The sequence below is a fragment of the Artemia franciscana genome, chromosome 11, assembly GCF_032884065.1.
Source record: "Artemia franciscana chromosome 11, ASM3288406v1, whole genome shotgun sequence".
NCBI lineage: Eukaryota > Metazoa > Arthropoda > Branchiopoda > Anostraca > Artemiidae > Artemia > Artemia franciscana.
This window is the reverse complement of record NC_088873.1, coordinates 8,931,475-8,945,492: the sequence shown is the minus strand read 5'-3', so window position 1 is coordinate 8,945,492 and position 14,018 is coordinate 8,931,475. Positions and strand designations below refer to the sequence as shown.

The 14,018-nt window shown below is 33.7% G+C and overlaps 1 protein-coding gene across 1 annotated transcript; it reads left to right on the top strand.

Moving 5' to 3' along the window:
• Window positions 1-5,131: 5,131 nt before the first annotated feature.
• LOC136032772 (protein transport protein Sec61 subunit alpha-like 1) lies at window positions 5,132-8,782 on the top strand. The gene has a single exon (XM_065713124.1). It carries the CDS (start codon window positions 5,132-5,134, stop codon window positions 6,560-6,562), a length of 1,431 nt encoding a protein of 476 aa, XP_065569196.1. The 3' UTR covers window positions 6,563-8,782.
• Window positions 8,783-14,018: the final 5,236 nt, after the last annotated feature.

Genomic DNA, 14,018 nt, shown 5'->3' with positions numbered 1-14,018 from the left:
CGCCTGGCATTCAGGTACAGCCCAGTCGATGATTATAGCTTGAGTAGATGTGTTCAAATCGGGACTATGTCTAAAATTTGTCCAGAGGCATTGAAGACTTTCCTTACTGGAACTACGTCAGAATCTAATTCTGAATTGAATGCACGTTGCGAAATTTCTCCCAAAATTGAAAGGACAATCGTTTCCCAATTGCAACATCTTTTCCACGAAAATAATAATTTAGTGCGTCTGTCCAAAACAGCCATCGATTTGATGCCTACTGATAAGCATAAAATATTTTTTTCCGCTGACAAAACGCCTCCTGGCCAACATATGCGTAGATACAATGCTCCAACTATCGGCGAAGTGGCAATCGTTATGGTCGGTGATCAGTTTTTACCTCGAGATATTATTCTTCATAAGCGAAACGCTCAGTTGTTAAGAATTGCTGAAACTCATCGATGCTACGATGCCCTACAATATCCTATCATTTTTTGGGATGGAGCCGACGGCTATCACTTTAATATTAAATTGATGAGTCCAGCCACTAACAAAGAAATGAATAATAAATGCAGTGCAATGCATTATTAGTCCTATAGACTAATGATTCGGCAGGATGAAGAAAATTATATTTTAAAATGCCGTCAATTGTTTCACCAATACGTCGTTGATATGTATGCTAAAATTGAATCAGAACGTTTGCCATATATCCACCTGAATCAGACCAAGCTCCGCCTTGAACAATACATTCATTTGCGAGATGAACTGTAATTAACGGTAATACCACAAACGTGGGAAGATTAACAATTTTACCTTCGTCATATGCTGGCAGTCCCCGTCATATGCATGAATATGCTCAAGATGCTATTGCGTATGTTCGTTTCTATGGTCGTCCAGATTTATTTATTACATTTACATGTAATCAATCTTGAGACGAGATACAGCAGCTTTTACTTCAAGGACAATCGGCGGTTCATAGACATGATATTACAGCCCGTGTCTTCCGGCAAAAGTTGAAATCACTGATAAACTACATAGTAAAACTTGAAGTAATTGGGTCACTGCGATGCTGGATGTACTCAGTGGAATGGCAAAAACGAGGTTTGCCACACGCATATATACTAATCTGGCTACATAAAAAAATTTCTTCGAACGAAATTTTCGCTGAAATACCTGATGAAAATGTCGATAAGGGGTTACATGATATTATTGTAAAAAATATGATACATGGACCTTGCGATGCACTGACCAAAAATTCACCATGCATGGCCAAAGGAAGGTGCACAAAGCAATATCCTCGACTTTTAGTATCCAACACAATTACTGGCAATGATGGTTACCCACAATATAGAAGAAGATCTACTGAAGATGGCGGTAAAACAGCAATAATAAAGAAGCGTAACGGTACCACCATCGAAGTAGATAACCAGTGGGTTGTTCCATATTCCCTGTTATGATCAAAAACATTTAATGCACACATAAACGTTGAATACTGTAACTCCGTAAAGGCAATCAAATACACATGTAAATACGTCAACAAAGGCAGTGATATGGCAGTTTTTGGCTTGCAGCCCGAAATCAAAGATATCGACGAAATCGCACAATATCAGGCTGGAAGATACATAAGCAGTAATGAAGCTGTTCGGCGAATTCTTTCATTTCCGATACATGAACGGAATGGTTTTTTAGTTTTTTTTTTTTTTTTCTTCTTTTGTATTAATGCTAAAGCCAAGGTTCGAACCTGGAACCTCTCGGACCTAGAACCTGGAACGTAACGCTTTACTAACTCAGCTACTTCGGCTTGAATACATTTACCTTTTTTATTCTTTTTTTTATTTTCATTTTTTTGTAGTTTTCTTTTTCTCCTTTATTTGTCAGTTTTTTTCCTTTTTTTAGTTTTTTTTTTCTTTTTCAGTTTTTAGTTTTTTTAGTTTTTTTTTATTAGTTTTTAGTTTTTTTCTTTTTAGTTTTTTTGTAGTTTTTACCTTTTTTAGGTGATTTTAGTTTTTTTTAGTTTTTTTTAGCTTTTTTTTTTATTTTTTTTTAGCTTTTTAGCTTTTTTAGTTTTTTCAGTATTTTCTTTTTAGTTTTTTTGTAGTTTTAATCTTTCTTAGTTTTTTTTCTTCTTTTGTATTAATGCTTTACAAAAGCTTCATTTTAGTGACAGTACCAACTTTAGTCCTCTGCCTACTACCTTTCCTCTGGTAAGGTTGTTTCAAGATGCATGTGTCAAAAGGATGCCTTCTTCCTTCAGCCTTCAAATCAATTCAAACCTTCAATTTGAGTGATGTGCTCCCAATATTTTCAACTCTGTTTTTTTGTGAATCATCTCTTTTATCAAGGGCTGCTTCATCCTTGTGCTAATCTATACATTCCGTAATTTCTCAGTCTCAGAAAAATGATAGCCAAAAAAACTGCTGTGGCTACTAATACTGGAAAGGAGACAGAGGTGATGGGTTTTCAGTGGGGAAAATTTACTTTTGAGCTCCAATAAACTTATACTTCTCTGTATTTAAGTTTTTGAATAATAAATTTGATGGATGAAAATTAACAGCCAAAGAGACTCTAATCTAGATAATATTTCCCAATTCAGGTGTCAGAAGGCTTCAAGTCTAATAGTCCAAGTAATTTTCCTTTAACAAAATGAGTAACTTATAAATAAAATAAGTGAGTGTGCTACTTTTCAGACGAATAGGGATAAACACTAGTTCTAATTAGAATTCCCTTTATTCGTTTCCTATAAATTTTAAGGTCGAAAATATGTCTTTGGGGCTAGGAGTTCTGCAATGATTTTTGACAATAACGCAACGCAATGACGTAGTTTCACGATTATTAGTCAAGTGTTAGTTTGACAATCTAGTGAGCAAAATTGTTTTCATCATCAATACGTCAGAATTTAATAATAGAGAATTTTCTTAGGCGGAGTTGATTTATTAGGCATAGTGAATTGGCATCAGATTCTACAATGGTGTTTTCAAAAACAAAACAAATATCGGAATAGGTTTTCAGGGGGATGGAGGATTGAGTAAAATGTCATTAGCTTATGGGTTTGGTGAACTTTAAAATTAGCAATATCGATAGGGTGCTGGAAATAGACGATAAGTTTTGGTTTAAAACCGTCCGTTTTAACACAGTTTGTTTTAATACCGTATGAACACGTGCATCTTATTTTGACACCGTCTTTATGGAGCCAGTAAGACCCTGTTTTTCCTCTCTCTCTCTCTCTATTTCTCTTTTAATATGTATCGTTTTAAAAGAATAACAGTTTTATATATGGCTGAGAAGCAAAATCAAAATGTAACTGCTCCAATTGTTTCATTGGTGAAGCCGACCAAGAATTGCTGCAACACTTCATTTTGCCTGATAAAAATAAATCAAGTCCCTTTTTGCCTTAGGTATAAAACATCCAGTTTACTTTTCATGGACAATCTTATAATATTATCCGAATTCAACGTCATAAATTCTAAACTGATTCTCTATAACAATTATTATTTTTTAGCCTTTGGTATTGGAAGTATAATTTATACTGGTTTGGAATTTGGTAAATATTTTGAAATCAACTCAAGCAGTAAACGGCATAACATTTTGCTGGAAATCACATCTGCTACAAGAATGCTTTTTACATTCATTAAAATGTATTTTATTTTCCTCAGCTCCAAGGTAAGTCTTCAACTTCTGATAAAAACTTGAATCTTCAAACATTTATGTGTCTTATCTTTTAGTAACAATATTCCCTGTTAAGGTTCCTATTCTTGGATATGATCATGATAATTTCTTACAGCTGCAACTAGGCTTGTTATGATTGGCTAACAAAAATTTAGGAAAATGCTTTTTTTTACCTTTTAAACTTAAACAAAAGTTGCCCTTACATCTTATCCTATTTAAATATAATTATTTTGATTTATAAAACTAGTCTGACATTGAATCTATCCATGATAGAGTATGTTTATAATTCAGATGCCTTTTATGTCTTTAAGATTCCTAGACTTGGCAGTATTTGGTAGGCTCAAGGTTAATTGTATTTCCATCATTAGGCTCCAAGTTTGACTATCTGTGTATTTACAATTCTTAGTGGTGTATAAAACTTCCAAGCTAATCACATACCAATTAAGAAAGTTCAAACAAATCTAATGGTGATAGAGTTCAGTTTCAAGCGCTATAAAAGCAATTTCACTGTGATTCAACCGTTGAAGTAGTGATTAATTTTCCCACTACTGGGTGTTGTATACTGTTATTACATATAATTCAGCATTATTTTGACATATATCCCTAAAGTTCCTCCTAAAAAATCCAAAGTCTTCGAAATTTTCCCCTTTTGCAGTAGTGAAAGAAAACATTTTTTCTTACACTATACAATAAGTAAGATAAAAACTAGCTTTTTTAAAGTGAACAAGCTGTTGTGCCCTCAGGGCACTTAATAAGAAAAAAAATCCTATCGAGATGAAGACTAAAGTCGTGACTTAGAGCAAAAAAAATAATTAATAGAAAGCTCTTGTTAACTCTAAAAAAGAAAAGCATCATATCAGATTGAAAAATACCAGTCGTGTAAAGGCGTGGTATCCTTTAACTTTTGTTAATTCTATAATTGGGTAGCGTCTAATCAGATTGAAAAATACTTGTCTTATAGAGGTGTGGTACCCTTTTTAAGAAAGGTCAAAAGCATGAGAGAGTAGGATATATCTACGAACAAAAAGCTTTTGTTACACACGAAAGTTTTAGCTATGACGCAGCAAAGTTTTGGTAGACAGTCGAGAGTTGTTCTTAAGAAAACAAAGATGCAATTTATGTTGTCTCAGAACCTGATTTTATGTTTTGAACATTGAAGTGCCTTATCAGACAATTTGAACACTTGGCATTATTAACAGTGTTCTTCTGTCCTAATTCCTCACTTATTTAACTCTTATGACGTCATCTTATGTTTTGTCGAGTATTGAGGTCTTTGACAGAATACTTTCGAATGTATTTTCTTTGTACTTTCTATTATTTATTTTGAAAGATGCATTATTATTTAGTCTTAATTATTGACCCTGCATTACAGTAGTCGTAGTGTTGAGCCAAACATATTTTTTTTTTTCGTCTATAGCCTTGCTTAAGCTGACAGGCTAGTAAATGGTGGGAGGAAGAATCCAGAAAGACATAAACTACTGTAAAAATGGCCTTTAAGCTTTTGGAAATCATTAAACCCTTCTGCAGTATAATACCTGAAATCATCAGACCTGAGAGAAGGATTCCTATCAGGAAAAGAATTATCTGGACAGCATGTGCCCTTCTCATATTCTTAGTTTGTTGCTATTTACCACTTTTTGGTATCATGTCTTCAGATTCAGCAGATCCTTTCTATTGGATTCGAGCTATCCAGGTATCAAACAGAGGAACTTTGATGGAACTTGGAATTTCACCAATTGTGACTTCTGGACTAATTATGCAATTCCTAGCTGGAACCAAAATGATCGAAGTTGGAGATACCCCGAAAGATAGACAACTCTTCAACAGAGCAGAAAAACTATTTGGATTGATTTGTACTGTTGTCCAAGCAATTGTATATGTGAATACTGGCATGTATGGTGATCCAGATGATATTGGCAAAGGAGTTGGTCTTTTGATCGTAATACAATTGTTCATTGCCGGTTTGATTGTCCTTCTTTTAGACGATTTGCTCCAGAAGGGTTATGGACTAGGATCAGGGATTTCTCTTTTCATGGCAGCAAATGTGTGTGAAACAATTATCTGGAAATCATTCAGCCCCATTACAGTCAATGCTGGAAGAGGTACAGAGTTTGAAGGTGTAGTCATTGCTTTTTTCCATTTGATAGCCACCAGACAAGACAAAGCCTTAGCATTGGGTGAAGCTTTCTATAGGCAAAATTTACCCAACCTGTTGAACTTCATGGCAACTGTACTCGTATTCGCCATTGTTATTTACTTTCAAGGTTTCCGTGTCAATTTTCCAATTAAGTCAGCTCGCAACAGGGGTCAGTGTAGCAGCTATCAAATTAAGTTGTTTTACACATCGAATATTCCTATTATGTTTCAGTCTGTGCTTGTATCAAATCTCTACATCTTTTCCCAGATGATGTCTGCTAGCTTTGCTGGTAACTTTCTTGTGAACCTACTTGGTATATGGTCTGACGCTGCGGGTGGAGGACCTGCTCGTGCTCATCCCATTGGAGGTTTGTGTTACTACTTGTCGCCCCCTGAAGGCTTTGGAAGCATAGCTGATGATCCAATTCATGCTTTAATCTACATTATTCTTATGCTTGGATCCTGTGCTTTTTTATCTAAATATTGGATCGACATTTCTGGATCATCTGCTAAAGATGTTGCTAAGCAGCTTAAAGAGCAGCAAATGGTTATGAAAGGTCATAGAGAGAAGTCGATGATTCATGAATTGAACAGATATATCCCAACGGCTGCTGCATTTGGTGGCCTTTGCATTGGTGCTTTATCAATTTTGGCTGATATGCTTGGTGCCTTTGGCTCAGGCACTGGTATTCTGTTGGCTGTCACAACTATATATCAATATTTTGAGATTTATGTGAAGGAACAGTCTGAGTCTGGAGAAATGAATAAAATGTTCTTTTAAAAATTGACCTTACAAGATGAACATTTTCCACTGGGAGTGATTTCTGGATTATATTTGAGACAACTGTGTCTTGTCTATCTCCCCATGGAGAATGTATTTGAGAGTTAAAGTGTTATTATTTACTGAACTGGGACAACGGATCTTTTTTTCAAATATTCTTAGTGTTTCTCCCATTAGGAGACAATTGCATTCCAGCGATTTTCGTTGCTAGGCTATAACAGTATAAAAACGGTTTTAGAGCAAATTTTTGAAAACTATTATTTTCATTTTCCTTTTTATATAGTATCAAGCATTTTGGTTTATTTTTTTTCGTTATAAATTTGCTCAGAAATTTTTATTTTACTTCAGTGGAAATTAATAAATACCCCCAACAATAATTACTGCAATATTAACAGAGAACAGACTTTTATTTCTCAATATTACAATTTTAATATAAGTGTTATGCTTAACTAACGAGGTGCAGTTTCTTTTAATTAGATATTTTTATCTAAAATTTCTAGCCAAATGTAGCTAATATTTCGGCAAATATAAATTAAAATGTTTTTAGCTGTTTTTCCAAATTATCCTATGTTACATTTGCTGAAATATTAGCTACATTATGGCTAGAAATTCTAGGTAAAAATTTGTAATTAAAAGAAATTGCACCTTGTTAGTCAAGCATAACGCATACAGTTTAATTGTTATCCATCTATCTATCTATATATGTAAAAACTAGCTGTTGGTGTAGCGCTTCGCGCCACACCAACCACACCAACCACCAACCCACCACACCTAGTTGGTGGGGGCGACTCGCGACCCCCCCCCATATATATATATATCTATCTATCTATCTATCTTCTATATATATAAAAATAAGTTGTCTGTCTGTGGATGTGTGGATCAGGTGACGTCATGTTTCTGTGTCGGCTGACATCATGAAATTAGTTGTCGTCATTTTTGTTATAACGATGCTTAGTATATTGTAAAACACATTAATTTTTGTTAATAATATACCATTTAAAACACCAAAATGAACATGCTGGAGTAGTCACTCGGTGAGAGAGGGTGTCAGAACGGAGAATGAAGGCCCCAGGTTCAAATCCTGGTTAGGCTAAAAAAGGTAAAAAACTAAAAACTAAAAAAAAAACTGAAAAACTAAAAAAAGGCAAAAACTACAAAAAAAACTAAAAACTAATAAAAAAAAAAAGCCGAAAAACTAAAAAAACTAAAGAAACTAAAAAAAGGAAAAAAACTTAAAAAACTAAAAACTAAAAAAAAACTAAAAAAAAGGAAAAAACTGAAAAATAGAAGAGAAAAAGAAAACTAATAAAATTAAGAATAAAAATAAAAAAAAATAAAAAAGATAAAAACTAAAAAAAGCAAAAAGAAAAAACGAAAAAAAACTAAAAAAGCTAAAAAAAAAAGGTAAAAACCTATAAAAAACTAAAAGGAAAAAAAGGTAAAAAACAAAAAAAAATTTCATCTAAAAAACTAAAAAAAAACTAAAAAAGGTAAAAACTAAAAGAACTAAAAAAGAAAAAAAACTAAAAAAAGGAAAAAAACTGAAAAATAAAGGAGAAAAAGAAAACTAAAAAAATATAAATAAAAATAAAAAACTAAAAAGATAAAAACTTCAAAAAAAAAACTAAAAAGAAAAAAGAAAAAAACTAAAAAAACCTAAAAAAAAGGTCAAAACCAATAAAAAAAAACTAAAAGGAAAAAAAGGGAAAAAATTAAAAATTCATTTCATCATATACCAATTCAAAAACGAATGTATACCGGGATGACGACCGGGACACAGGGAATATAAATGACACAACTACAACGGGGACGCCGGGGGCACAGAGGGATATAAATGACGACCGGGACACCGGGACACAAGGAATATAAATGACGCCCGGGACGCTCAAAGAGAAATCACAGACTGGGACACCGGGACACAAATGACGACCGGGACACAGGGAATATAAATGACGACCGGGACACAGGGACATAACTACAAAGGGGACCCCGGGGTGCACAGGGGGATATATAAATGACGATGGCGACTCAGGGAATGGTCGATTAGCAATCACCATCAACAAAGCTGAAGGGCAATCATTAGAATCATGAGGTATAGATCTGAATACGGATTGTTTTCCCATGGACCATTATATGTTGCATGTTCAAGAGTCGGTAAACCTGACAATCTATTTATATGCACAGACAATGGGACAGCAAAGAATGTAGTATATTCGCAAGTTTTACGTAGTTAAAAACATATATATATATATATATATATATATATATATATATATATATATATATATATATATATATATATATATATATATATATATATATATATATATATATATATATATATATATATATATATATATATATATATATATATATATATATATATATATATATATATATATATATATATATATATATATATATATATATATATATATATATATATATATATATATATTCACAGGTGGGACATAGGGACACAACTACAATGGCGCGTAACTAATATGGCGCGTAACGACTTACGCGCGCGGGGGGGCTTGGGGGGGGCGCGAAGCGCCCCCACCAACTAGGTGTTGGGGTGGCGCGAAGCGCCCCCACCAACTAGGTGTTGGGGTGGCGCGAAGCGCCCCCACCAACTAGGTGTTGGGGTGGCGCGAAGCACCATCCCAACAGCTAGTATATATATATATATATATATATATATATATATATATATATATATATATATAAAATAAGTTGTTTGTCTGTCTGTCGACTGACGTCATTAGGATTGAGCTGTATGTCGTCATGAAGTTAGTTGTCCAAATGATGAAATTACAGACCGGAACACCGGGGCACAAATGACGACCAGGACACCAGGAAACAGGGAATATAAATGACGACCGGGACACTCAAAGAGAAATTACAGACAGGGACACCGGGACACAAATAACGACCGAATCTATCTATATATATAAAACTACCATTGGGGGACATATAAATAGATTGTCAGGTTTACCGACTCTTGAACGTGCAACGTAAAAAAAAACTAAAAACTGAAAAACAAAAAAAAACTAAAAAAAGGAAAAAAACTGAAAAATAAAGGAGGATATATATATATATATATATATATATATATATATATATATATATATATATATATATATATATATATATATATATATAGTTTTCAGTCCAGAACCAATAAAGCTATTATGTAAACATCAAAAATATTTATGTTGTCTGAGCAATAATTTTTAGTTTTTATTTCAAAATAGAAAATTACCTGAATATTTTAGAATTAGTTTTGTTTTTTATTAGGTTCCTGCTATTCAACGCGTGACTTCAACTCGTGACGAATTAGTGAAAATTATAAGATGTCTACTTGGAATAATTATGTTGAAAGTGCTCAAAGAGCTACTCAAAGAGTCTATGCCAACAAACTTGCGGCTGATAGAGAAAGTAAGAAAAGAAAGCGTGCCGAGGAATCTCAAGAACAGCAAGAAAACAGGCTTGCGGCTGATAGAGAAAGTAAGAGAAGAAAGCGTGCCGAGGAATCACAAGAACAGCGAGAAAACAGGCTTGCGGCTAAAGAACGCAAAACCGCGCAGTTAGATGAAAATCCACCTGGACAGCGAGAGTCAAAACTTATCAAAACTGAAAATGATAGCGATGATGATTGGGTTTGGGATTTTGACTTGGATAAGGTCATCAATGCCTACCAGATTTAAGTTAAAAAACAAAGGTTCGTCGATATGTACTTCATTGTGACGCTGAAAAATAAAGAAGAAAAAAAAACTGAAAAAATGTAAAAAACTAAAAAAAACTAAAAAGAAAAAATACTCAAAGATAAATTACAGACCGGGACACAAATGACGACCGACACAGAGGGAATATAAATGACGACCAGGAACCTCAAAGAAAAATTACAGAATGGGACACCCGGACACAAATCACGACCGGGAATATAAATGACGACCGGGACACAGGGACACAACTACAACGGGGACGCCGGGGACACAGGCGGGATATATAATTGACGACTGAGACACAGGGATTGTTTGAATAGAAATTACAGACCGGGACACCGGGACACAAATGACGACCGGGACACTGGGACATAGGGAATATAAATGACGACCGGGACACTCAAAGAGAAAATACAAACTGGGACACCAGGACACAAATGACGACCGGGACACAGGGAATATAAATGCTATTTATGTGCACAGACAATGGGACAGCGAAGAATGTTGTATATTTGCATGTTTTACGTAATTAAAAATATATATTTATATCTATCTCTATTCACAGGTGGGACACAGGGACACAGCTACAATGGCGCGTAACTAATATGGCGCGTAACGACTTACGCGCGCGGGGGGGCTTGGGGGGGGGGCGCGAAGCGCCCCACCAACTAGATGTTGGGGTGGCGCGAAGCGCCATATATATATATATATATATATATATATATATATATATATATATATATATATATATATATATATATATATATATATATATATATATATATATATATATATATATATATATATATATATATATATATATATATATATATATATATATATATATATATATATATATATATACATATTTATATATATATATATATATATATATATATATATATATATATATAAATATATATATATATATATATATATATATATATATATATATGTTTTTAACTATTTAAAACTTGCGAATATACAATATTTTTCGCTGTCCCATTGTCTGTGCGTTTAAATAGTTATGGTTTACCGACTCTTGAACATGCAACATATAATTTTCCATGGGAAAACAATCCGTATTCAGATCTATACCACATTTTTCTAATGATTGCCCTTGGGCTCTGTTGATGGTAATTGCTAATTGAATATTTCCTGTGTCCCTATCGTCATTTATATATCCCCCATGTGCCCTTCCGGCGTCCCCGTTGTAGTTGTGTCCCTGTGTCCCGGTCGTCATTTATATATCCTGTGTCCCGGTCATCATTTGTGTCCCAGTGTCTCTTTCTGTAATTACTCTTTGAGTGTCCCGGTTGTCATTTATATTCCTTGTGTCCCGGTGTCCCGGTCTGTGACATACGACAATAGATCAATTGTGTTGTAACTTTGTTCACGATCCCATTCTACATATGTAGAAATAGAAGCTGTACAGTTAGGTGAAGGCATTCAAAATGCTTGAGAAGTTTGTTTGCAACAGATAAGCACAAATCTTCAATCATAACTAAAGTGCAGTTATAAATTTCTGTTGTAAAGTCCAAGGTCATATCTGACCTTTCTCGCCGTATTCGGTGGAGTATATTCTCGGCCATTTGCGATTTGCCTTTCTCTCATAACTTTGTAAGAGATGAAAGAGAGCAACTTTTACCGGAAGACACGGGCCTTAATGTCATGTCTATGAACCGGTGATTGTCCAGGATTTAAAAGCTGTTGTATCTAATCCCAAGATGGATTATATATAAATGTAATAAATGACGAATCATTAATCTATTGGTATAATATTTCATTGCACTGCATTTCTTATCCATTTCTTTGTTAGTGGCTGGATTCATCAATCTAATATTAAAGTGATAGCCGTCGGCTCCATCCCGAAAAATGATAGGATATTGTAGAGCATCATAGCATCGATGAATTTAGTAAAAACTTCTCTTTGAAATGCCTTCTTATATACTCATAATGATGCCATATATAAAGCCTTTGACGCCATATACAAATCACCGACCATAACGATTGCCACTGTGTTGATATTTGCGTATCAGTAGGCATCAATTCGATTGGTATTTTGAACAGAAGCACTAAATTATTATTTGTGGGGAAAAGATGTTGCAACTGGGAAAAGATAGTCCTTTCAACATTGTTTTTTTGTCATCAGTATCACTTTGAAGTTGTTTGGTTTGTTTTACTTTGACTTGTCTTTCGTCATCTATGAAATACATATTACCGAACCTTTGTTTTTTTAACTAAAATCTGGTAGGCATTGATGACCTTATCCAAGTCAAAATCCCAAACCCAATCATCATCGCTATCATTTTCAGTTTTGATATGTTTTGACTCTCGCTGTCCAGGTGGATCTTCATCTAACTGCGTGGTTTTGCGTTCTTTAGCCTCAAGCCTGTTTCCTTGCTGTTCTTTTGATTCCTCGGCAGGCTTTCTTTTCTGACTTTCTCTATCAGCAGCAAGTTTTTTGGCATAGACTCTTTGAGCATCTTCATCAGCTTTTGCCATTGTAAGTTCATCAGTCATTTTAAACTTAAACATTAATAGATTTCTACGTGAACATATATGTCTTAAATATCTTTAATGACGTCATCGTCATAACAAAAATGACGACAACTAACTTCATGACGTCAGTCGACACAGAAACATGACGTCACCTGACAGACAGACACAAAGACAGACAACTTATTTTTATATATATAGATATGTATATATATATATATATATATATATATATATATATATATATATATATATATATATATATATATATATATATATATATATATATATACGTAAAATGTTTTTAACTACGTAAAACTTGCGAATATACAATATTTTTCGCTGTCCCATTGTCTGTACATATGAATAGATTGTCAGGTTTACCGACTCTTGAACATGCAACATATAATTGTCCATGGGAAAAACAATCCGTATTCAGATCTATACCTCATTATTCTAATGATTGCCCTTGAGCTTTGTTGATGGTGATTGCTAACCGAACCGAACCTGGAACATAACGCTTTACCAACTCAGCTACTTCGGCCTGAATACATTCGTTTTTGAATTGGTATATGATGAAATAATTCAGACGTCATATGCGGACAGTGACGTCAGTCGACAGACAGACAAACAACTTATTTTTATATATATATATATATATATATATATATATATATTTATATATATATATATATATATATATATATATATATATATATATATATATTTATATATATATATATATATATATATATATATATATATATATATATATATATATATATATATATATATATATGTATATATATATATATATATACTAGCTGTTGGGGTGGCGCTTTGCGCCACCCCAACACCTAGTTGGTGGGGTGATTCGTGCCCACCCAAGTCCCCCCGAGCGCGTAAGTCGTACACGCCATATTAGTTACGCGCCATTGTAGTTGTGTCCCTGTGTCCCACCTGTGAATATAGATAGATTTATATGTGTTTCAAACTACGTAAAAATTGCGAATATACAACATTCTTGGCTTTCCCATTGTTTGTGCATATACAAAGCCGTATGTACTAATAATGACGTCACGTGCAAACGCTCTTTTTACAAACAAACAAACATGCATACACAAAACTCGTTTTTATATAGATAGATAGATAGATAGATAGATACAATACAAATTAACTGCGTAAAACTTGCGAATATACAACATTCTTCGCTGTCCAATTGTCGCTGC

What these genes read in the sequence shown, in the direction of transcription:
- LOC136032772 (XM_065713124.1), top strand. Translation starts at nt 5,132, where the DNA reads ATGGCCTTTAAGCTTTTGGAAATCATTAAACCCTTCTGCAGTATAATA.